The 22500-nt window shown below is 44.1% G+C and overlaps 1 protein-coding gene across 9 annotated transcripts in view; it reads left to right on the forward strand.

Annotated features, from left to right (window-relative positions):
• Positions 1-22500, forward strand: part of pdlim5a (PDZ and LIM domain 5a) — a 128881-nt gene that overhangs the window by 9858 nt on the left and 96523 nt on the right. For 5 of the 9 annotated variants that reach the window (XM_055918698.1, XM_055918702.1, XM_055918700.1 and 2 more), the window contains exons 1-2: positions 9756-9886; positions 10467-10633. In XM_055918698.1, coding sequence (XP_055774673.1) covers positions 10535-10633 — 99 coding nt within the window. In that variant the 5' untranslated portion in view covers positions 9756-9886; positions 10467-10534. Of the gene's footprint in view, positions 1-9755; positions 9887-10466; positions 10634-22500 lie in introns of those variants that run through there. The other 4 variants (XM_055918705.1, XM_055918706.1, XM_055918703.1 and 1 more) reach the window with 2 other exon arrangements.

Consider the following 22500-nt stretch of genomic DNA (forward strand, 5'->3'; position numbering starts at 1 on the left):
GTGTAGTCTGAGAGAAGGAATCAGATAGGGCCATGGTTTGCAACACTTCTGCTACTTCATAGTGTAATGGCTAGGTTGGGTAAGCCATGACCTTCCAAATGTTTTATCCTGATCTTGATCCTGATGTTTTATCCTGATCAATATCCTGATCTAGGATCAGCTTCCATCCCTCTAATTCTAACCTTAACCATTAGTGGGGGAAATAGAAAACAGACACAAGATCAGGGCCTAGGGGCATTTTCACCCCTACAAGCGTGGGCCAGAGTCAGCAAAGGTAACTGGAGTTGAAAATAAAGTATGTTATGAGGCTCCAAACGGGACGTGTCGTAGACTGTCAATGGCTCGTGTTTCTTTAGCATTTGATTTCAATGCCGAAAAGGTTCAGCATTAGCTGACCTATAAATGAAGGGGAAAGGGAATACCTAATCAAATGTGACCTGTCTGAACACAGAGATCCTTTTCAGGAACAGTGAAAGGACACTAGGCTGCTCCAGGAACAGTGAAAGGACACTAGGCTGCTCCAGGAACAGTGAATGGACACTAGGCTGCTCCAGGAACAGTGAAAGGACACTAGGCTGCTCCAGGAACAGTGAAAGGACACTAGGCTGCTCCAGGAACAGTGAAAGGACACTAGGCTGCTCCAGGAACAGTGAATGGACACTAGGCTGCTCCAGGAACAGTGAAAGGACACTAGGCTGCTCCAGGAACAGTGAAAGGACACTAGGCTGCTCCAGGAACAGTGAGCGAGTGGATAGTAAAAAAGTTGTCCATTGGAAACTGTTTCATATTTTCATATTATTCCAATGCTGTGGAGTTTTGGGAGCCGCACGACTACAATTAAGCATGATTGTTTTGCGTCTAAATTGCCTAAATTAAATGACTGTATTTCTGTCAGCCAGCCATTGGTGGTTAGCTATCAGAAAGTAAGGGTTCAGGGTTGGAGATGGGATTTGTCCCAAATGTCGTCCTTTATGCCCACATAGTGTAGGTCCCACAGGGCTTTGGTCAAACGTAGTGCACTGTATAGGAAATTAGTTTCCATTTGGGCCGCAGCAGGGTCTCCACCAGTACATGAGAACTATACATACTACCACAGTGGAGGCAGGATAGAATGGGTATTATCTAGGCTCAGGTCTGGGGAACAGAGAGATCAGATGGCGAGACTGACATCATTAAGAGCAAGTCCCCCACCGCCTAGCTGGCTGCTCTGTGCTGTTTGTGTTGCTCTCTGGGCATCTGAGCCCTTACGGTGTCTGGCACACCGTCCCTTTTCAAATCTGAATCAACAGTAAAACAAGTAATAACGGATTACACAATAGCCATCGTTGGATAATTTACGTCTCTTGTATTTCGCCAAATAAACCAAAAAATGTACTTAAAAAAAAAAAATGACAGCATGTTCACATATAGACATTTTAACAGCAGGATCATATGTAGACAATTCTTGCAACCCTCTCTGGCATCCTTCGTTAAACAAAAGTTAATATGCCGTTTTGTTTAGCGAAGGATGCCAGAGAGGGTTGCAAGAATCACCTACATATGATCCTGCTGTTAAAATGTGTATATATGAACATGCTGTAAAGGCCATGGATCATTCTGTTGAAGCTCAGCTGTTCCCCTCAGCCCAGAAGAAGGGCTGGATGTAGCATACATGGCACCTAACCAGCATCTGTGCCTGGGGGATTCTTTTGTTCATGTGGATGATGCATTAAATGAAATTTATGTGGGGCAGATTATCATGCAATTTAAACTGGGTGGAGTGGCGTGGCGTGTGTGTTTGAGTGTGTGTGTGTGTGTGTGTGTACGGTGTGTGTGTGTTGGGGGGAGGCAGGGACAAAGCTAAGATCATTAGGGGGTAGAGAGGTGAGCATATGGGGCCTGAAATAGACACTGAGCCTGAACAAAGGAAATTTGAATGGCACCGAGTCTGAGGGTTGTGACTGCAGTGCGTACACTCTCATTGTTTCTGGAGTTATTATGACTGACTATCCCCACCTGGGCCTCAGATCCCCTTGAACTCTCTGGTTCAGGTTCTACCCTGTCTCTATTGTAGTCCCTGTTTCAGGTTCTATCCTGTCTCTATTGTAGTCCCTGTTTCAGGTTCTATCCTGTCTCTATTGTAGTCCCTGTTTCAGGGTCTATCCTATCTCTATTGTAGTCAATCAATCAATCAATCAATTTTATTTTATATAGCCCTTCGTACATCAGCTAATATCTCGAAGTGCTGTACAGAAACCCAGCCTAAAACCCCAAACAGCTAGTAATGCAGGTGTAGAAGCACGGTGGCTAGGAAAAACTCCCTAGAAAGGCCAAAACCTAGGAAGAAACCTAGAGAGGAACCAGGCTATGAGGGGTGGCCAGTCCTCTTCTGGCTGTGCCGGGTGGAGATTATAACAGAACTATGCCAAGATGTTCAAAAATGTTCATAAGTGACAAGCATGGTCAAATAATAATCATGAATAATTTTCAGTTGGCTTTTCATAGCTGATCATTAAGAGTTTAAAAACAACAGGTCTGGGACAGGTGGCGGTTCCATAACCGCAGGCAGAACAGCTGAAACTGGAATAGCAGCAAGGCCAGGCGGACTGGGGACAGCAAGGAGTCACCACGGGCGGCAGTCCCGACGCATGGTCCTAGGGCCCAGGTCCTCCGAGAGAAAGAAAGAAAGAAGGAGAAAATTAGAGAGAGCCAAGATTTTCAAAATGTTCATAAATGACAAGCATGGTCAAATAATAATCAGGAATAAATCTCAGTCGGCTTTTCATAGCCGATCATTAAGAGTTGAAAACAGCAGGTCTGGGACAGGTAGGGGTTCCATAACCGCAGGCAGAAGAGTTGAAACTGGAATAGCAGCAAGGCCAGGCGGACTGGGGCCAGCAAGGAGTCACCACGGCCGGTAGTCCCGACGTATGGTCCTAGGGCTCAGGTCCTCCGAGAGAAAGAGAGAAGGAGAAAATTAGAGAGAGCCAAGATTTTCAAAATGTTCATAAATGACAAGCATGGTCAAATAATAATCAGGAATAAATCTCAGTTGGCTTTTCATAGCCGATCATTAAGAGTTGAAAACAGCAGGTCTGGGACAGGTAGGGGTTTCGTAACCGCAGGCAGAACAGTTGAAACTGGAATAGCAGCAAGGCCGGGCCGACTGGGGACAGCAAGGTGTCAGCATGCCCGGTAGTCCTGACGTATGGTCCTAGGGCTCAGGTTCTCAGAGAGAAAGAGAGAACGAGAGAATTAGAGAGAGCATACTTAAATTCACACAGGACACTGGATAAGACAGGAGAAGTACTCCAGGTATAACCAACTGACCCTAGCCCCCCGACACATAAACTACTGCAGCATAAATACTGGAGGCTGAGACAGGAGCGGTCAGGAGACACTGTGGCCCCATCCGAAGAAACCCCCGGACAGGGCCTAACAGGAAGTATATAACCCCACCCACTCTGCCAAAGCACAGCCCCCACACCACTAGAGGGATATCCTCAACCACCAACTTACAATCCTGAGACAAGGCCGAGTATAGCCCACAAAGGTCTCCACCACAGCAAAACCAAGGGGGGGCGCCAACCCAGACAGGAAGTTCACGTCAGTAACTCAACCCACTCAAGTGACGCACCCCTCCTAGGGACGGCATGAAAGAGCACCAGCAAGCCAGTGACTCAGCCCCAGTAACAGGGTTAGAGGCAGAGAATCCCAGTGGAGAGAGGGGAACCGGCCCGGCAAAGACAGCAAGGGCGGTTCGTTGCTCCAGAGCCTTTCCGTTCACCTTCACACTCCTGGGCTAGACTACACTCAATCATATGACCTACTGAAGAGATAAGTCTTCAGTAAAGACTTAAAGGTTGAGACCGAGTCTGCGTCTCTCACATGGGTAGGCAGACTGTTCCATAAAAATGGAGATCTATAGGAGAAAGCCTTGCCTCCCGCTGTTTGCTTAGAAATTTTAGGGACAATTAGGAGGCCTGCGTCTTGTGACCGTAGCGTACGTATTGGTATGTACGGCAGGACCAACTCGGAAAGATAGGTAGGAGCAAGCCCATGTAACGCTTTATAGGTTAACAGTAAAACCTTGAAATCAGCCCTTGCCTTAACAGGAAGCCAGTGTAGGGAAGCTAGCACTGGAGTAATATGATCAAATTTCTTGGTTCTAGTCAGGATTCTAGCAGCCGTATTTAGCACTAACTGAAGTTTATTTAGTGCTTTATCCGGGTAGCCGGAAAGTAGAGCATTGCAGTAGTCTAACCTAGAAGTAACAAATGCATGGATTAATTTTTCTGCATCATTTTTGGACAGAAAATTTCTGATTTTTGCAATGTTACGTAGATGGAAAAAAAGCTGTCCTTGAAACAGTCTTGATATGTTCGTCAAAAGAGAGATCAGGGTCAAGAGTAACGCCGAGGTCCTTCACAGTTTTATTTGAGACGACTTTACAACCATCAAGATGAATTGTCAGATTTAACAGAAGATCTCTTTGTTTCTTGGGACCTAGAACAAGCATCTCTGTTTTGTCCGAGTTTAAAAGTAGAAAGTTTTCAGCCATCCACTTCCTTATGTCTGAAACACAGGCTTCTAGCGAGGGCAATTTTGGGGCTTCACCATGTTTCATTGAAATGTACAGCTGTGTGTCATCCGCATAGCAGTGAAAGTTAACATTATGTTTTCGAATAACATCCCCAAGAGGTAAAATATATAGTGAAAACAATAGTGGTCCTAAAACGGAACCTTGAGGAACACCGAAATGTACAGTTGATTTGTCAGAGGACAGACCATTCACAGAGACAAACTGATATCTTTCCGACATGTAAGATCTAAACCAGGCCAGAACTTGTCCGTGTAGACCAATTTGGGTTTCCAGTCTCTCCAAAAGAATGTGGTGATCGATGGTGTCAAAGGCAGCACTAAGGTCTAGTAGCACGAGGACAGATGCAGAGCCTCGGTCTGACGCCATTAAAAGGTCATTTACCACCTTCACAAGTGCAGTCTCAGTGCTATGATGGGGTCTAAAACCAGACTGAAGCATTTCGTATACATTGTTTGTCTTCAGAAAGGCAGTGAGTTGCTGCGCAACAGCTTTTTCAAAATTTTTTGAGAGGAATGGAAGATTCGATATAGGCCGATAGTTTTTTATATTTTCCGGGTCAAGGTTTGGCTTTTTCAAGAGAGGCTTTATCACTGCCACTTTTAGTGAGTTTGGTACACATCCGGTGGATAGAGAGCTGTTTATTATGTTCAACATAGGAGGGCCAAGCACAGGAAGCAGCTCCTTCAGCAGTTTAGTAGGAATAGGATCCAGTATGCAGCTTGAAGGTTTAGAGGCCATGATTATTTTCATCATTGTGTCAAGAGATATAGTACTAAAACACTTAAGTGTCTCTCCCGATCCCAGGCCCTCGCAGAGCTGTGCAGATCCAGGACAGCTAAGCCCTGGAGGAATACGCAGATTCAAAGAGGAGTCCGTAATTTGCTTTCTAATGGTCATGATCTTTTCCTCAAAGAAGTTCATGAATTTATTACTGCTGAAGTGAAAGCCATCCTCTCTTGGGGAATGCTGCTTTTTAGTTAGCTTTGCAACAGTATCAAAAAGAAATTTTGGATTGTTCTTATTTTCCTCGATTAAGTTGGAAAAGTAGGATGATCGAGCAGCAGTGAGGGCTCTTCGGTACTGCACGGTACTGTCTTTCCAAGCTAGTCGGAAGACTTCCAGTGTGGCGCCATTTCCGTTCCAATTTCCTGGAATCTTGCTTCAAAGCTCGGGTATTTTCTGTATACCAGGGAGCTAGTTTCTTATGACAAATGTTTTTCGTTTTTAGGGGTGCAACTGCATCTAGGGTATTGCGCAAGGTTAAATTGAGTTCCTCAGTTAAGTGGTTAACTGATTTTTGTCCTCTGACGTCCTTGGGTAGGCAGAAGGAGTCTGGAAGGGCATCAAGGAATTTTTGTGTTGTCTGAGAATTTATAGCACGACTTTTGATGCTCCTTGGTTGGGGTCTGAGCAGATTATTTGTTGCAATTGCAAACGTAATAAAATGGTGGTCCGATAGTCCAGGATTATGTGGAAAAACATTAAGATCTACAACATTTATTCCATGGGTAGTCCCGGTTTCAGGTTCTATCCTGTCTCTATTGTAGTCCCGGTTTCAGGTTCTATCCTGTCTCTATTGTAGTCACTGTTTCAGGATCTATTATATCTATATTGTAGTCCCTGTTTCAGGTTCTACCCTGTCTCTATTGTAGTCCCTGTTTCAGGTTCTATCCTGTCTCTATTGTAGTCCCTGTTTCAGGGTCTATCCTATCTCTATTGTAGTCCCTGTTTCAGGGTCTATCCTATCTCTATTGTAGTCCCTGTTTCAGGTTCCATCCTGTCTCTATTGTAGTCCCTGTTTCAGGTTCTATCCTGTCTCTATTGTAGTCCCTGTTTCAGGGTCTATCCTATCTCTATTGTAGTCCCTGTTTCAGGGTCTATCCTATCTCTATTGTAGTCCCTGTTTCAGGTTCTATCCTGTCTCTATTGTAGTCCCTGTTTCAGGTTCTATCCTGTCTCTATTGTAGTCCCTGTTTCAGGTTCTATCCTGTCTCTATTGTTGTCCCTGTTTCAGGGTCTATCCTATCTCTATTGTAGTCCATGTTTCAGGTTCTATCCTGTCTCTATTGTTGTCCCTGTTTCAGGTTCTATCCTGTCTCTATTGTAGTCCCTGTTTCAGGGTCTACCCTGTCTCTATTGTAGTCCCTGTTTCAGGTTCTATCCTGTCTCTATTGTAGTCCCGGTTTCAGGTTCTATCCTGTCTCTATTGTAGTCCCTGTTTCAGGTTCTATCCTGTCTCTATTGTAGTCCCGGTTTCAGGTTCTATCCTGTCTCTATTGTAGTCCCTGTTTCAGGTTCTACCCTGTCTCTATTGTAGTCCCTGTTTCAGGTTCTATCCTCTCTCTATTGTAGACTTCGTATTATATTGACACAAGTCCTGCTGAGACTGAGGCTGTCCTAACAGTGTTTGTAACATGGACACTGTGTTTGTAACATGGACACTGTGTTTGTAAGTCATTTGTACTGTATGTATATACGACATAGCACATTTTTGTTCAAATCAGTGTAACCGACCTCCATGTAATATTTTCATAAAGCAGCACTGGGACTGAACTGAAATACAACCCTGCCTTGAGTGGTCGAGCAGCAACTTCCATGTTACACAATTGTTTGTTACCATGGTTCCCATAATGGAGCGGAGTTTCTCATGGCCCTTCCACATGGCTCTTTATAAGCGATTAGCTGTAGTAGTAATCAGGGTCCCCTTGATCCACCTCCATTATTTGGAACTTCCTCTTCCTCTGCACGCAGGCTTCCCTGTGACCTCTGGCGACCTTTGGTGACCTTTGACCTCACAGCACGGGGCTGCAGCTGGTCAGTGGGCTGGCTTCCCTCCCCGGGGCTGCTCCTGTACACCTGGCAGGCCTCCTGTCTGTCTGTCTGCCTGTCCGTCTGTCTCTCTGTCTGTCGGTCTATTTGTCCGTCCGTCTGAGAGACTAACCGAGACCGTCCCCTCTGTGTGTTTCGCCTCACTCTCTTTGCATCAGTCAACGGCTTTATTCAGTGGAAGTTGACATAACAGAGCAATAGGTCATGCATTAATGCCTCAGCCTGTCACATAAGGTCATGTAAGGTCAAGTAAGGTCATGCGTTAATGCCTCAACTTGTCACGTAAGGTCATGTAAAGGTCACGTAAGGTCATGCGTTAATGCCTCAACTTGTCATGTAAGGTCATGTAAAGGTCACGTAAGGTCATGCGTTAATGCCTCAACTTGTCACGTAAGGTCACGTAAGGTCACGTAAGGTCATGTAAAGGTCACGTAAGGTCATGCGTTAATGCATCTACTTGTCACATAAGGTCATGTAAGGTCATGTAAAGGTCACGTAAGGTCATGCATTAATGCATCAACTTGTCACGTAAGGTCATGTAAGGTCATGTAAAGGTCACGTAAGGTCATGCATTAATGCCTCAGCCTGTCACATAAGGTCATGTAAGGTCACGTAAGGTCATGCGTTAATGCCTCAACTTGTCACATAAGGTCATGTAAGGTCACGTAAGGTCATTCGTTAATGCCTCAGCCTGTCACATAAGGTCATGTAAGGTCACGTAAGGTCATGCGTTAATGCATCAACTTGTCACATAAGGTCATGTAAGGTCATGTAAGGTCATGTAAGGTCACGTAAGGTCATGCATTATTTTCTCTCTCTGCTTTAAAATGAAAAACCCCATTGATTAGGGCACAATATACAGTAAACACCATCATAAAAAAATAACAATAACCATCATAACCGTTTAAAATATATTTTTAATGGATGTACACTACATGGCCAATAGTATGTGGACACTCATTCAAATTAGTGGATTTGGCTAATTAAGCCACACCCGTTGCTGACAGGTATATAAAATCGAGCACAGCCATGCAATCTCCATAGACAAACATTATCAGTAGAATGGGCTGTACTGAAGAGCTCAGAGACTTTCAACGTGGCATCGTCGCAGTATGCCACCTTTCCAATAAGTCAGTTTGTCAAATGTCTGCCCTGCTAGAGCTGCCCCAGTCAACTGTAAGTGCTGGTATTGTGAAGTGGGAACGTTTAGGTGCAACAACGGCTCAGCTGAAAAGTGGTAGTCCACACAAGTCCTTTTCTGAGATAACATGGACTCTGTGTGCAAAGCTGTATTCAAGGCAAAAGGTGGCTACTTTGAAGAATCTAAAATATAACAAACATTTTGATTTGTTTAACACTTTTCTGGTGACTACATGATTCCATGTGTGTTATTTCATAGTTTTGAAGTCTTGACTATTATTCTACAGTGTAGAAAATAGTAAAAATAAAGAAAAACCCTTGAATGAGTAGGTGTGTCCAAACTTTGGACTGGTACTGTATATATTTTGTTTGCTATTCGAACGGTTATTACGGAGACCGAGGTCATTTGGCTGGCCAATTACCTTCATCTAAAATTCAACGAATGTCACAGGCCTACTTTTGAATGAAGACCCATTAAAGACAGCTATTAGTGGCTGGGTGAACACACTGAGAGCTATGACCTGGCTGTGGAACATAGACTGAGTGCCACTATATCAGTCTCCTGCTAAAAACAAGTCAATATTGGCCTGGAATAGAACTGAATGGAGAGGCGAGGGCTTTTCCCCTCCCCTTTACCACCTCTCCTTTACCCCCTCCCTTCCCCTTTACTCCCTCCCCTTTACCCACTCCCCTTCACTCCCTCTCCTTTCCCCCCTCCCCTCCCCTTTACTCCCTCCCCACCCCTTTACCCCCTCCCTTCCCCTTTACTGCCTCCCCTTTACTCCCTCCCCCCCTTTACCCCTCCCCCCCTTTATCCCCTCTCTCCACTTTACCCTTCCCCTCCTCTTTACCCCCTCCCCTCCCCTTTATTCCCTACCCTTTACCCCCTCCCCTCTCCTTTACTCACCCCCTTTACCCCCTCTCTCCCCTTTACCCCTCCCTACCCCTTTACTCCTCCCTCCCCCTTTACTCTCTCCCCTTTACCCCCTCCCCTTTACCCACCTCCCCTCCCCTCCCCTTTACCCCTCCCCTCCCCTTTACCCCTCCCCTCCCCTTTACCACATCCCCTCCCCTTTACCCCTCCCCTTTACCACCTCCCCTCCCCTTTACTCTCTCCCTTTTACCCCCCCTCCTTTACCCCTCCCCTCCCCTTTACTCCTCCTCTTTACCCCCTCCCTTCCTTCACTAGTCCAGTATAAAGGGCCATTACACTGCTGTGTGGCTCAGTGTTTTGCCGGTAAGGGATTTGTCGAGGCGAACTGGTCTGTGTGCTGCGTTGTCCACCTACCTGCATAGCAGTTACATCTCTGATACGACTGCCTACCTACTCTAGAGGTAGGGTTTCACATATTCTAAAACGCTTGGGCTGGTTTCCCAGACACATATTATGCCAAGTCCTGGATTATAAAGCGACTCTCCATTAAGAAAGCCTTTTACTTCATGACTAGGCTTAATCTGCGTCTGGGAAACAAGCGCTTAGAGTAGCATTTTTGTTTAAACATCTTCTAGTTGTGTCCTTCAGTTGTCCTTCAGTTGCTTCTTAAAATAGTTTTCCACACAGTGATACATCGTATTATTTTGGGAATCCTGTGGGCTGGGATTTGAAGGCTCTTGTTTGACAATGTTATGAGTTTTATTTTAAGAAACAGATTTCGCTGCCTTGTTTTATTTATGTAGTAAGAAGTACAGCGTATTCTCTCTGCATTTAATATTTCATCGTATTTAAACACAGCATCTGAACTCCAGATTTCTATCTTCGATTTATGTATGTATTAAGTAAATGTTCACCTATATTGTTTTTGAATGTAAGATATGGTATTCAGGTTGATTTCAATCATAACAGACTTTTATGGATTGTCCGTCTTGCTTCAAAATGGTATAATAAACACAATCTCTTTCCCTTATCACATCCCAGATCTTGAAAGCCAGAGTTACGGGGTTAACATACCAGTGGAAATCCTTCCTTCCCAGTGTTCTAGAACCATGAGCAGTAACTACAGTGTGTCCCTGCTTGGCCCGGCCCCATGGGGCTTCAGGCTGCAGGGGGGGAAAGACTTCAACATGCCACTCACTATCTCCAGGGTGAGTACACACACACACACACACACACACACACACACACACACACACACACACACACACACACACACACACACACACACACACACACACACACACACACACACACACACACACACACACACACACACACACACACACAACCCCCCTCCGTCTCCTCTTGCTTGACACCCTCTCAATATTCCCTGAAATGTCCTCTGGTTGGAGCAAGCATTGGGCCCTACCTTTTAATCTTAACCCCCTCCCCCCAATCCCTTTCTACCAGCCCACTTCACAAACCTCCTCTCAGCTCTAGATTGGCTACCATCCCTATGAAGCAATCTGGCTGTTGACGGATGTAAAAGATGATGTGCTTACCTTAGCTCTCCCAGTGACACTGGCATACTGTCCAAACAGGCAACACAATGAGGGCAGTAGTAGCCTAATTGGTAGGTTCTCTGGCTATACAAGGTTTGGGTGCATTGGTAAAATGAATGCCCAGCTAACAAATGTCGGTTCCCAGAATGTTCCTGGAACCTTTTTTTTTGGTGTGGGAACGTTCTGTGCTAGCTAGGTACAGTGCTAGTAGTACAACAAGACCTGCTTATAGGGGCAATATGCAATTGGTAGATCAATTTTTTTGACTTTTAAATAAATCATATACCTATTGATTCTTAAAGAAATTCACTTTTGAATGCCTCATGAGGTTATTTCAACTGTCGTTCCCCATTAGCACCCAAAATGTATGGGCCAGTCTTTCACCTAGACCACTGGTTCTCAATCCTGGTCCTGGGGACCCAAAGGGGTGCACATTTTTGTTTTTGCCCAAACACTACACACCTGATTCAAATCATCAAAGCCTTTTGATGAGTTAATAATTTGAATCAGCTGTGTAGTGCTAGGGCAAAAACAAAAATGTGCATACCTTTGGGTCCCCAGGACCAGGTTTGAGAACCAGTGTCCTAGACTATTGGTCAGGTGAGTTGCAACCCCCCACAAAGGTGAATCCAAACCAAATCTGGCACCACACTTATCCATTGATAACAACTGAAGCCATACACTGTTTATGCGCCCGACTTACTGTATACAATGGTAGGCCTACACATGTATGGGTCACAGGAGGTTGGTGGCACCTTCATTGGGGAGGACGGGCTAGTGGTAAAATTGAACCAGAATTTTACTAGGCAAGTCAGTTAAGAACAAATTCTTATTTACAATGACGACCTACCCTGGCCAAACCCTGACGACGCTGTGCCAATTGTGCGCCACCCTATGAGACTCCCAATCACCGGCCGGTTGTGATATTTCCTGGATTCGAACCAGGGACTATAGTGACACTGATTACAGCACTCGAGAGCCCAATGGCTGGCGCGGATAGATTTGAATTGTATCAAACACATGGTTTGATGCCATTCCATTTGCTCCTTTCCAGCCATTATTATGAGCCGTCCTCCCCTCAGCAGCCTCCACTGGACGATGGGCAATATGTTGTCTAATGCTATGTTGGTAATGCACGCCTCCCACGGTATAGAAATGAGTGGCGGAGAGAAGAGGGGCAGGGTGAATAAGAACTGGTGAGAGGTGCAGAGCCCCGCTCTAATGCCAGTCTATGACCTAACACTCTAATTGAACTCAGTTTCCCTCTGTTACATCTCTTGTGAGACATTACTCATACTCCATAAACACTATTGTTTTCATTTGGTACAAACCACAAGAGAGACCGAGCCATTCAATTCCATTTAAAGACTGTGGATGGAGCCTCTGACCACTGAAGAGCGGCAAGGACCTATCAAATTTTCACGGAGAGAGGCCAAAGGACAACGGGCGCCTCCCAAACGGTACCCTATTCCCTATTTAGTGCACTACTTTTGACTAGAGCCCTATCCCTATGGACCCTGGTCGTACATATAGGGAATAGGGTGCCGTTTGAGATGCAGTCCATACAGTAACAGATATGGACACTTCCCGATATAACTACAGTCGAGGTTCTGGGAAAAAGACACGGGCATAGGTTATTAGAAGCCCCAGCGGTGATGCCGGACCATTGACGAGGACAGCCATTGTTTTGAGATCTCCATACGTCAATGATTCTTGTTTTGCCGTGCCTTAATGAAATAACACTTGTCTTGTTTTCTGACCTCATTGTCTATGACTTAACAACCCCCCCCCTCCCTCTCTCTGAAGTGTCCACAGTTTCACAATAGTATTTTAGTAACACTTAAAATGCTTAATAACTAGTAACAGGCATGTACAGCGCCTTCAGAAAGTATTCATACCCCTTGACTAATAGCACATTTTGTTGTGTTACAGCCTGAATTCAAAATGGATTAACTAGATTTTTTTTCTTATCCATCTACACACAATACCCCATAATGACATCACAATACCCCATAATGACATCACAATACCCCATAATGACATCACAATACCCCATAATGACAAAGTGAAAATTAATAAAAAAATGGAGAAATGAAATACAGAATACTGAGGCTGTATAATGTTGTATTATTAGGCAAAAAATATGTTATGTCTCTATATATAGCATATTTTCGGCTGACTTAAATATGTTAATTCCTCCAGATAATTTTGAGATGAAAACGAATAAGACATATATTAAGGATAACATATTAAGTAGAGTAGAACGCCTTTGAGGACTCGAACTCTGCTCTTGACAGGGAATGATGTAGCACAGCTGGGGTGAGGATGCAGACGGAGAGAAGCCTGGCTAGACCTGCTGTGTTAGATTTGTAAATGTCCCTCCAAATACTGCGATGGCCACAGTCTCAACTGTGAAGCCTGTGGGGAGCATCATTCATTCGTCACTCTGCCAGACCAACAGCTCAAAAAAAAAATGGCCTAGATTGATGGTGTTGCTTTTGGGGTGTCAGTAAAATGTTACAGCTGTGATGTGAAAGAAAGCCACAGGAAGAGAACTGAAGTGGACATTTTGGCTACTGGAGCCTTTTTAAAGACACTTGTTTACTGTTCAGTCTTTCTCAACTGTGTGCCAGCTAAGAGGGGGGTAGTTGTCTCTAGACACTGATCTGGAGTAAGCTTTTAATTTCCCAAACTAATGGTTTCGGTTAGTATTAGGGGAGGGGAAGCTGATCCTAGATCTGTATTTAGGGGAATTTGGATTGACAGGCCCTACCCTCTTTAGTATTTATATTAATCCAACATGTTTGAGGCCAAAACAACAGCTTATCACTGAGACACACAAATCAGTCTTTAACAGAGGGTCCTGCCTGTTGTGTTTTACTCTCGTATTAACGTTAATATTGAACCTGTTTGTGACATTGTGAACCTTTGCATGGTCAGTCTCAAGGTGTCTGTGTGCACATAAGATGAAAATTGAGAACGTAAAGAGACTAATTCTGTTTATACGAGGTGCTTAACCCTTAACCCCCACACATTGACTCTGTACCAGTACCCCCTGTATAATAGCCTCGTTATTGTTATTTTATAGTGTTACTTTTTATATATATTTTTACTTTAATTTATGCTCTTTCTTGAGCAACATTGTTGGTTAAGGGCTTGTAGGTAAGCATTTCATGGTAAGGTCTACACTTGTTGTATTCGGAGCATGTGACAAATAAAGTTTATAGTGCACTATTTTTGACCAGAGGCCTATGGGCCCTAGTCAAAAGTAGTGCACTATATAGTGAATAGGGTGCTGATACAGACAATAACTTTTACTGATGGAGGCAGGATGATGACAAGCAGCAAATCCCGAACTGCAAAAATCACTTAAGCTGGAGACTCTTACCTCCCTCACTTTAAGAACCAGCTGTCAGAGCAGCTCACAGATCACTGCACCTGTACATAGCGCATCTGTAAATAGCCCATCCAATCTACTTCATCCCCAAACTGTATTTATTTATTTATCTTGCTTCCCTGCACCCCAGTATCTCTACTTGCACATTCATCTTCTGCACATTCCACCATCCCAGTGTTTAATTGCTATATTGTAATTACTTCGCCACCATGGCCTATTTATTGCCTTACCTCCCTTATCCTACCTCATTTGCACATGCTGTATATAGACTTTTTCTACTGTATTATTGATTGTATGTTTGTTTATTCCAAGTGTAACTCTGTGTTGTTGTATGTGTCGAACTGCTTTGCTTTATTTTGGCCAGGTCGCAGTTGCAAATGAGAACTTGTTCTCAACTAGCCTACCTGGTTAAATAAAGGTCAAATAAAAAATAAATACAAAAATCCCCTGTTTTAGCCATCTCACATGGTGGTACAGGAACCATGCAGAGGAGCTAATCTACTCAGGCAACAGTACTCAAAGTGTCATAGAAATCCCTCATCACTCTCAGCAGGTATCAAGTTATAGATTATGTATTTTTTCCCCCTGCTGTTTCTGGGGAGGCTCGAAGTGACAGTTTCACACTCAAGTGCCTCTGTGCAGTCCCAAAAGGCACTGCTTTTCTTTGTCTTTCACACTCAGACAATGTTGTCATTCGGTTTCTCCGTCATTCTGTGAACACAGGGTTGTTATGACTATTTTAGGTTGGCGTCATTTAGTTTTGCAATGTTGTACCACGGACTCGTGAATAAATGGGTTCCTTGCTTTCTTTAGGTCTCTGACACCATTATGCTGCTACTGCAAAGTCTCTGTGTCTGCATGTCTGTTAGCAAAGCCTTCATTCTCTGTGTCTGCATGTCTGTTAGCAAAGCCTTCATTCTCTGTGTCTGCATGTCTGTTAGCAAAGCCTACATTCTCTGTGTCTGCATGTCTGTTAGCAAAGCCTTCATTCTCTGTGTCTGCATGTCTGTTAGCAAAGCCTTCATTCTCTGTGTCTGCATGTCTGTTAGCAAAGCCTACATTCTCTGTGTCTGCATGTCTGTTAGCAAAGCCTTCATTCTCTGTGTCTGCATGTCTGTTAGCAAAGCCCTACTTGACATGCTGTTTCATGTGGTTCCCCAGGTCTTAGCGTATAGAGATATGAAGATCCTACTCAATACTTTTTTCCATTTTTTTTTCAAAATCTGTGAAATGCTTTACCTGCCTTGTCTTGGCTTTCTACGCTTAACAAAAGCAGCTGAGATTAGCTCACCGGTTATGGTTGAATTGGAAGCCTTACTTGGAGAAACCATGGCTCTGTACACTGGGCCAGATTTTATATCTGGTTTGCAAGACATTACGTTATATAAAGTGTTCCGCGGCTTTCCGTGGCTTTGGCAAAGCCTGCAGGGAAGTATCTATGGGAACATAGTTCTCGCTGTGTCTCTTTATTAAGTGCATGTCAGGTCCAATTATAAGACAATGCAACACAGCTGTAGAGAAAAAAAGCGCGTTATTTTCAGATGCATTGTATTGAATGAGTCAGTCGTCAGGTAACGCAGCTTGTAGCAGGAATGTTCAATCAATGAAAACGGTCTTTGACTTGTATCGGATTTTAAAACACTCAAAACACAATATAGATTCTTACGGACGGATTACTCACATCTATATAAAGAGTCTCGAGGCCGTGTTTTAATATCAAATTCTTTCCCTCTTTTTTTCCCTTTGTAACCTTTTATACGCTTGAATGCATTTGGTTTAAATAGACTCAATCAAATACATTAGAAGGAAAAGCCTACTCCGTAATGGTATAACATCTATGTTTATGGTACAATCACTGGAAACGAGAGAGGCAGATATGGGATATGTTCATATTCCTGAATGGGAGGGAAGGGATGGTTTATACTGTACCTTAGAAAGTATTCGCACCCCTTGACTTAATCCACATTTTGTTGTGTTACAGCCTGAATTCAACATGGATTAAATAGATGTTTTTCCTCACACAATCTACACACAATACCCATAATGACAAAGTGAAAATATGTTTTTTTAAATATTTGCAAATTTATTGAAAATTAAATACAGAAATATCTCATTTACATGCACTACATCACCAAATGTATGTATACACCTGTTCGTCGAACATCTCATTCCAAAATCCTGGGTAATAATATGAAGTTGGTCCCTCCTTTGCTGTTATAACAGCCTCCACTCATCTGGGAATGATTTCCACTAGATGTTTGATCAATGCTGGGGGGACTTGCTTTCATTCAGCCACAAGAGCATTAATGAGGTCGGGCACTGATGTTGGGCGATTAGGCCTGGCTCGAAATCGGCGTTCCAGTTCATCCTAAAGGTGTTTAATGGGGTTGAGGTCAGGGCTCTATGCAGGCCAGTCAAGTTCTTCCACACCGATCTCAACAAACCATTTCTGTAAGGACCTCGCTTTCTGCTCGGGGGCATTGTCATGCTGAAACAGGAAAGGGCCTTCCCCAAACAGTTGCCACAAAGATTTGTTTGTTGGACTGCCAGATGGTGAGGCATGGTTCATCACTCCAGAGAACTCATTTTCACTGCTCCAGAGGCCAATGGCGGCGAGCTTTGCACTCGTTGCACTCGTTCTCCCGACGAACAGTTCTTGTGCTGACGTTGCTTCCAGAGGCAGTTTTGAACTCAGTAGTGAGTGTTGCAATCGAGGACAGACAATTTGGTGATCCCATTCTGTGAGCTTGTGTGGCCTACCACTACGCAGCTGAGACGATTTTGCTCCTAGACGTTTCCACTTCACAATAACAATGGAAAGGATTGCGCCGAAGGGGATGGCTGCCATTTTATGGGCTCATAACCAACTGTGCTATTTTGTTCGTAACTCATTTTGTACATAATATCTTATGACCGGAAAAAACTTCTGGATATCAGAACAGCGATTACTCACCTCGAACTGGAAGAATATTTTTTCTTGAATGAGTGCGACGAGAAGGATATACTGCTTTGTCAAGGTCCAAATCCCCATCATCAGCGTGAAAAAGACGGAGAAAAAGGAAGAGGAGGGCGGGGTGCCTTGTAAGAATTCTTTGACGAGTAGGTCAACCACCACTACTCTCCGTATTATTGGCCAACGTGCAATCATTGGAAAACAACTGGACGATCTGCGATTAAGACTATCCTACGAACGGGACATTAAAAACTGTAATATCTTATGTTTCCCCGAGACGTGGCTGAACTACGACACAGAAAATATAGAGCTGGCTGGCTTCTCTGTGCATCGGCAAGACAGAGCAGCTACGTCTGGTAAGCCGAGGGGCGGGGGTGTGTGTCTATTTGTTAATAACTGCTGGTGCGCTATGTCTAATATGCTCGCTTCGAGGCAAGGAAAACTGATGCATGCATGAGAGCACCAGCTGTTCCAGACGACTGTGTGATCACACTCTCCGTAGCCGATGTGAGCAAGACCTTTAGACAGGTCAACATTCACAAAGCCGTGAGGCCAGACGGATTACCAGGACATGTACTCAAAGCATGACATTCTCAACCTATCCCTGACCGAGTCTGTAATACCTACATGTTTCAAACAGACCTCCATAGTCCCTGTGCAAAGAAAGCGAAGATAACCTGCCTAAATGATTACCGCCCCGTAGCACTCACGTCGGTAGCCATGAAGTACTTTGAAAGGCTGGTCATGGCTCACATCACCACCATCATGCCAACAGATCCACAGATGACGCAATCTCTATTACACTCCACACTGCCCTTTCCCACCTGGACAAAAGAAACACCTATGTGAGAATGCAGTTCATTGACTACAGCTCAGCGTTCAACACCATAGTGCCCACAAAGCTCACCACTAAGCTAAGGACCCTGGAACTAAACACCTCCCTCTGCAACTGGATCCTGGACTTCCTGATGGGCCGCTCCCAGGTGGAAAAGGGTAAGCAACAACTTTTATTGCTTTCATCACATTCCCAGTGGGTCAGAAGTTTACATACATACAGTTATTTTGTTTGGGGGGGGGGGATACAATAATTATTGAGGTGAAAAATGTGTACTGTGGATGCCAGTATACAGCCTTGCAGACCCAGGGTTAAAAACATTAATATTACATAGTATTGTATTGTATTACACCCTCATTATTTTATTACATAGTATTGTATTGTATTACACCCTCTAAACTTTTTCCACGGATCCCTTGGCCACAATTTGTTCAATCTGTTGTTATTACTTTATTCATTCAACAAATTAAATGTAAAAAAGTGAGGTACTGCAGACTCCATGCAGTACCTCACTTTGAGAACCCCTGCCCTAAAAATCAAATCAAATCAATTTTTACTGGTCACATACACGTGTTCAGCAGATGTTATTGCGGGTGTAGCGAAATGCTTGTGTTTCTAGCTCCAACAGTGCAGTAGTATCTCAATCAAATCACTCAAATGTATTTATAAAGCCTTTCTTACATCAGCTGAGTGCTGTACAGAAACCCAGCCTAAAACCCCAAACAGCAAGCAATGCAGGTGTAGAAGCACGGTGGCTAGGAAAAACTCCCTAGAAAGGCCAGAACCTAGGAAGAAACATAGAGAGGAACCAGGCTATGAGGAGTGGCCAGTCGTCTTCTGGCTGTGCCAGGTGGAGATTATAACAGAACATGGCCAAGATGTTCAAATGTTCATAGATGACCAGCAGGGTCAAATAATAATATTCACAGTGGTTGTCGAGGGTGCAACAAGTCAGCACCTCAGGAGTAAATGTCAGTTGGCTTTCCATAGCCGATCATTCAGAGTATTTCTACAGCTCCTGCTGTCTCTAGAGAGTTGAAAACAGCAGGTCTGAGACAGGTAGCACGTCCGGTGAACAGGTCAGGGTTCCATAGCCGCAGGCAGAACAGTTGAAACTGGAGCAGCAGCATGGCCAGGTGGACTGGGGACAGCAAGTAGTCATCAGGCCAGTCAGTCCTGAGGCATGGTCCTAGGGCTCAGGTCCAAGAGAGAGAAAGAAAGAAAGAGAGAAAGAGAGAAAGAAAGAGAGCAAATCAGAGAAAGAGAGAGAGAATTAGAGAGAGCATACTTAAATTCACACAGGACACCGGATAAGACAGGAGAAATACTCCAGATATACTGTAACAGACTGACCCTAGCCCCCCGACACAAAAACTATTGCAGCATAAATACTGGAGGCTGAGACAGGAGTGGTCGGGAGACGATAGGATATAACCGGGATATAAGGATATAACCCCACCCACAGGATATAACCCCACCCACTTTGCCAAAGCACAGCCCCCACACCACTAGAGGGATATCTTCAACCACCAACTTACCATCCTGAGACAAGGCCAAGTATAGCCCACAAAGATCTCCGCCACGGCACAACCCAAGGGGGGGCGCCAACCCAGACAGGAAGATCGCGTCAGTGACTCAACCCACTCAAGTGCCGCACCCCTCCTAGGGATGGCATGGAAGAGCACCAGTAAACCAGTGACTCAGCCTGTGGTAGGGTTACAGGTTACAGGGGCTGAGTAATATCTGACATGTAATATCTAACCATGTCACAGCAGTACACACAATACACACAATACACACAATACACACAATACACACAAATCTAAAATGATGGCAGTGGTGATTGTAGGGGCTTTTATAGTGGCACAGTGCTATTGCCCTAAATTATCTCTGTGTTGTCGACTTGCACATAGGCCAGCTAACAGTTAGATACGCGCTCCGGGGTTTCCCCTAGGTACAGATCTAGGATCAGCTACTCCTCCACCATTCCTAACCTTAAACAATAGTGGGAAAAATACACAACTAACCCAAGATCAGCGTCTAGGGGCAACCGAGATAATCACCAGGAGGACCCAGCTAGAACAGGAATTGGCCTTGGGGATTTGACCATGGTATAATTTGAGGCCATCTAAATTGATTTTGCCTAACAGAATGATGTTATATAAAAAGCATCATAGTATATAGGAAGGTAACAAGATGGTGCCAACAGACACAGTCTCCCTGTGTCTAGCTCCTAGCTAAACTTTGGTTTGATAATAGTGTAATGTCAAATACTATGGTGATGATGATCGTTCATAGTTTGTCTTTAGTTAGAGGAAATGTGTTGAGTTCTCTCAGGTCCCAGGGGATGTGGATTGAATGGAGGTCCTGACAGCCCTAATCTAGAAACAAGGGCCTGTATGCATAAAGGATGGTAGGAGGAAAATGACATAATTCAGAGATTGTTTGTAGATTTTTTTTCATTCAGAAGTAATTCTAATCATTAAGTTTTATGCCTACGGGCCAAGGTGTTTAACTGCTTTTAAACAAAGTAAAAGAAAAAGTCACTGGCAGTTATGCTCACGCCGTTGATGTAAACAAGAACGACAACAACAGAATCCAATCCACACATAACTTTTGTTAGTGCTTTCTGTTAGTATTATCAGAGAAGGTAGTAACAGTAGCAGCCCATTTCAGTCTTGATGAGACCTACAGTACAGCCAGGCAGATAAAACCCTCATAGAGCAGGTTTGATCCGGTCATAGAGACATGAACATGAGCCAGCCTATCATAATGCAATACAGGTGGAGCCTGGGCTACATACCAACTTTTATTATGGTTTAACTACATCCATTTTGTATCTTTGGATGAGGGGTAGGGCCTTAATTGTCGCGCACTTGTAAAACGTCCCAGATGGCACACTACTTTTGACCAGGGCCCATGGCACAACACTGGGAATAGGGTGCTATTTTGGGATGTGGCCAATGTTTGAGCTGCTCCTTTATTTCGACGTTAGGTTGTAGCTCTGTCATCCATGCTGATTCTCATTTACCTCTCACAGTGCAGTATTTTAATGAAACCTTCATTTGGTAATTTTATGATGTGCCGTTGATGGCTCCATGCGTGGTGATGCTTGAGGTAAGCTTCCCTCTGTCTCGGCGGCATGTTCGTTGTTGTGTTTCTGTTTTCGAGTTGCTATGGACTTTAAGCTTTAACTGCTGTTTTGCAGCTTTTGGGCATATTTGATTATTTTTACTCTTGTTAAAAAACATTTTTTTTAAGGGTTTATAAATGATAACATGATTTGATTGCAGGCAGTGATGTAGTGGTAAAATAGGGTAAACTCTGATCACCGGTCGTGGTGAAAAGAATAACGCTCCTTATACTTTCAATGCATTTATTCAGCAAAGGGTGGGGAAACTGTCACACACACACAAAAAAAGGGTCATCTGTGTTTACTATTCCTTAGCTTTACTTACTAAAGTGCGATGGGGAATATCTGCTTGTCTACTCCTTCATCTCATTTGGTTTCAACCCCCCAACCCCCCTCTCTCCCCTCTCTTCCTATCTCTATTGGTCATCTATCTATTGTACATATGAGATCAACTGATCCCAGGTCACATTCTCCAGATGTATTTATGTGAATACAAAACAGTGGTGAAGTGTTAGCGGATGTCCTGCTGTTCCCAGGACTGGGTTGGTGTGTGGGCTTCTCTGGGGGGAACGTCTGGCACATGGTCTCCTGCATAGTGTTAGTTATTTCGGAGGACTGTTTACTGTTTCCTCCATGGAACCCTGCCAGAGGCCCAGCAGAGGGCTTGGAGCACTGACTGGAGCAGTACTTTTGACCAGATCCCTGTGGGCCCTCGTCAAAAGTAGTGCACAATGTAGGGAACAGGGTGGCATTTGGTCGTTGATCTGTATTCATGGAGGCCGAGGGAAGCCAGGCTTCCCCTCAAAAAACACACCAATATTATTTTATTTTTTTAAACACACAATTATTTATCTTTCGTCTTTCTGTGTTCTATTTTCCTTCATTTCGCAAGAGGCTGAATGTATCTCACAGGAGAAAACATCCGAGCGAGTGAAACAGCGCCGCTCTGTCTCTGTACTATATGTGTAAGGCATCTATCTGATGCTGTCTGTAGAGTTGAAAAACTTGAATTGTTGCATCTCGTTGTGTTGTTGTCCTCCGGTGGCTAGCTAGCTAAAATGGTCCCTTTCCTAAAGTAGCCATGGATGATGATGGACTTGTGGTTTTACTTAATTCTCTGTACTGGCCAATGATTACAACGGTGATTCTGATCCAACCATTCATTCATACGTTGTTTTGCCCCCGGCCTGAGAGG

This window comes from Salvelinus fontinalis, chromosome 4 (assembly GCF_029448725.1).
Source record: "Salvelinus fontinalis isolate EN_2023a chromosome 4, ASM2944872v1, whole genome shotgun sequence".
Taxonomy (NCBI): Eukaryota; Metazoa; Chordata; class Actinopteri; order Salmoniformes; family Salmonidae; genus Salvelinus; species Salvelinus fontinalis.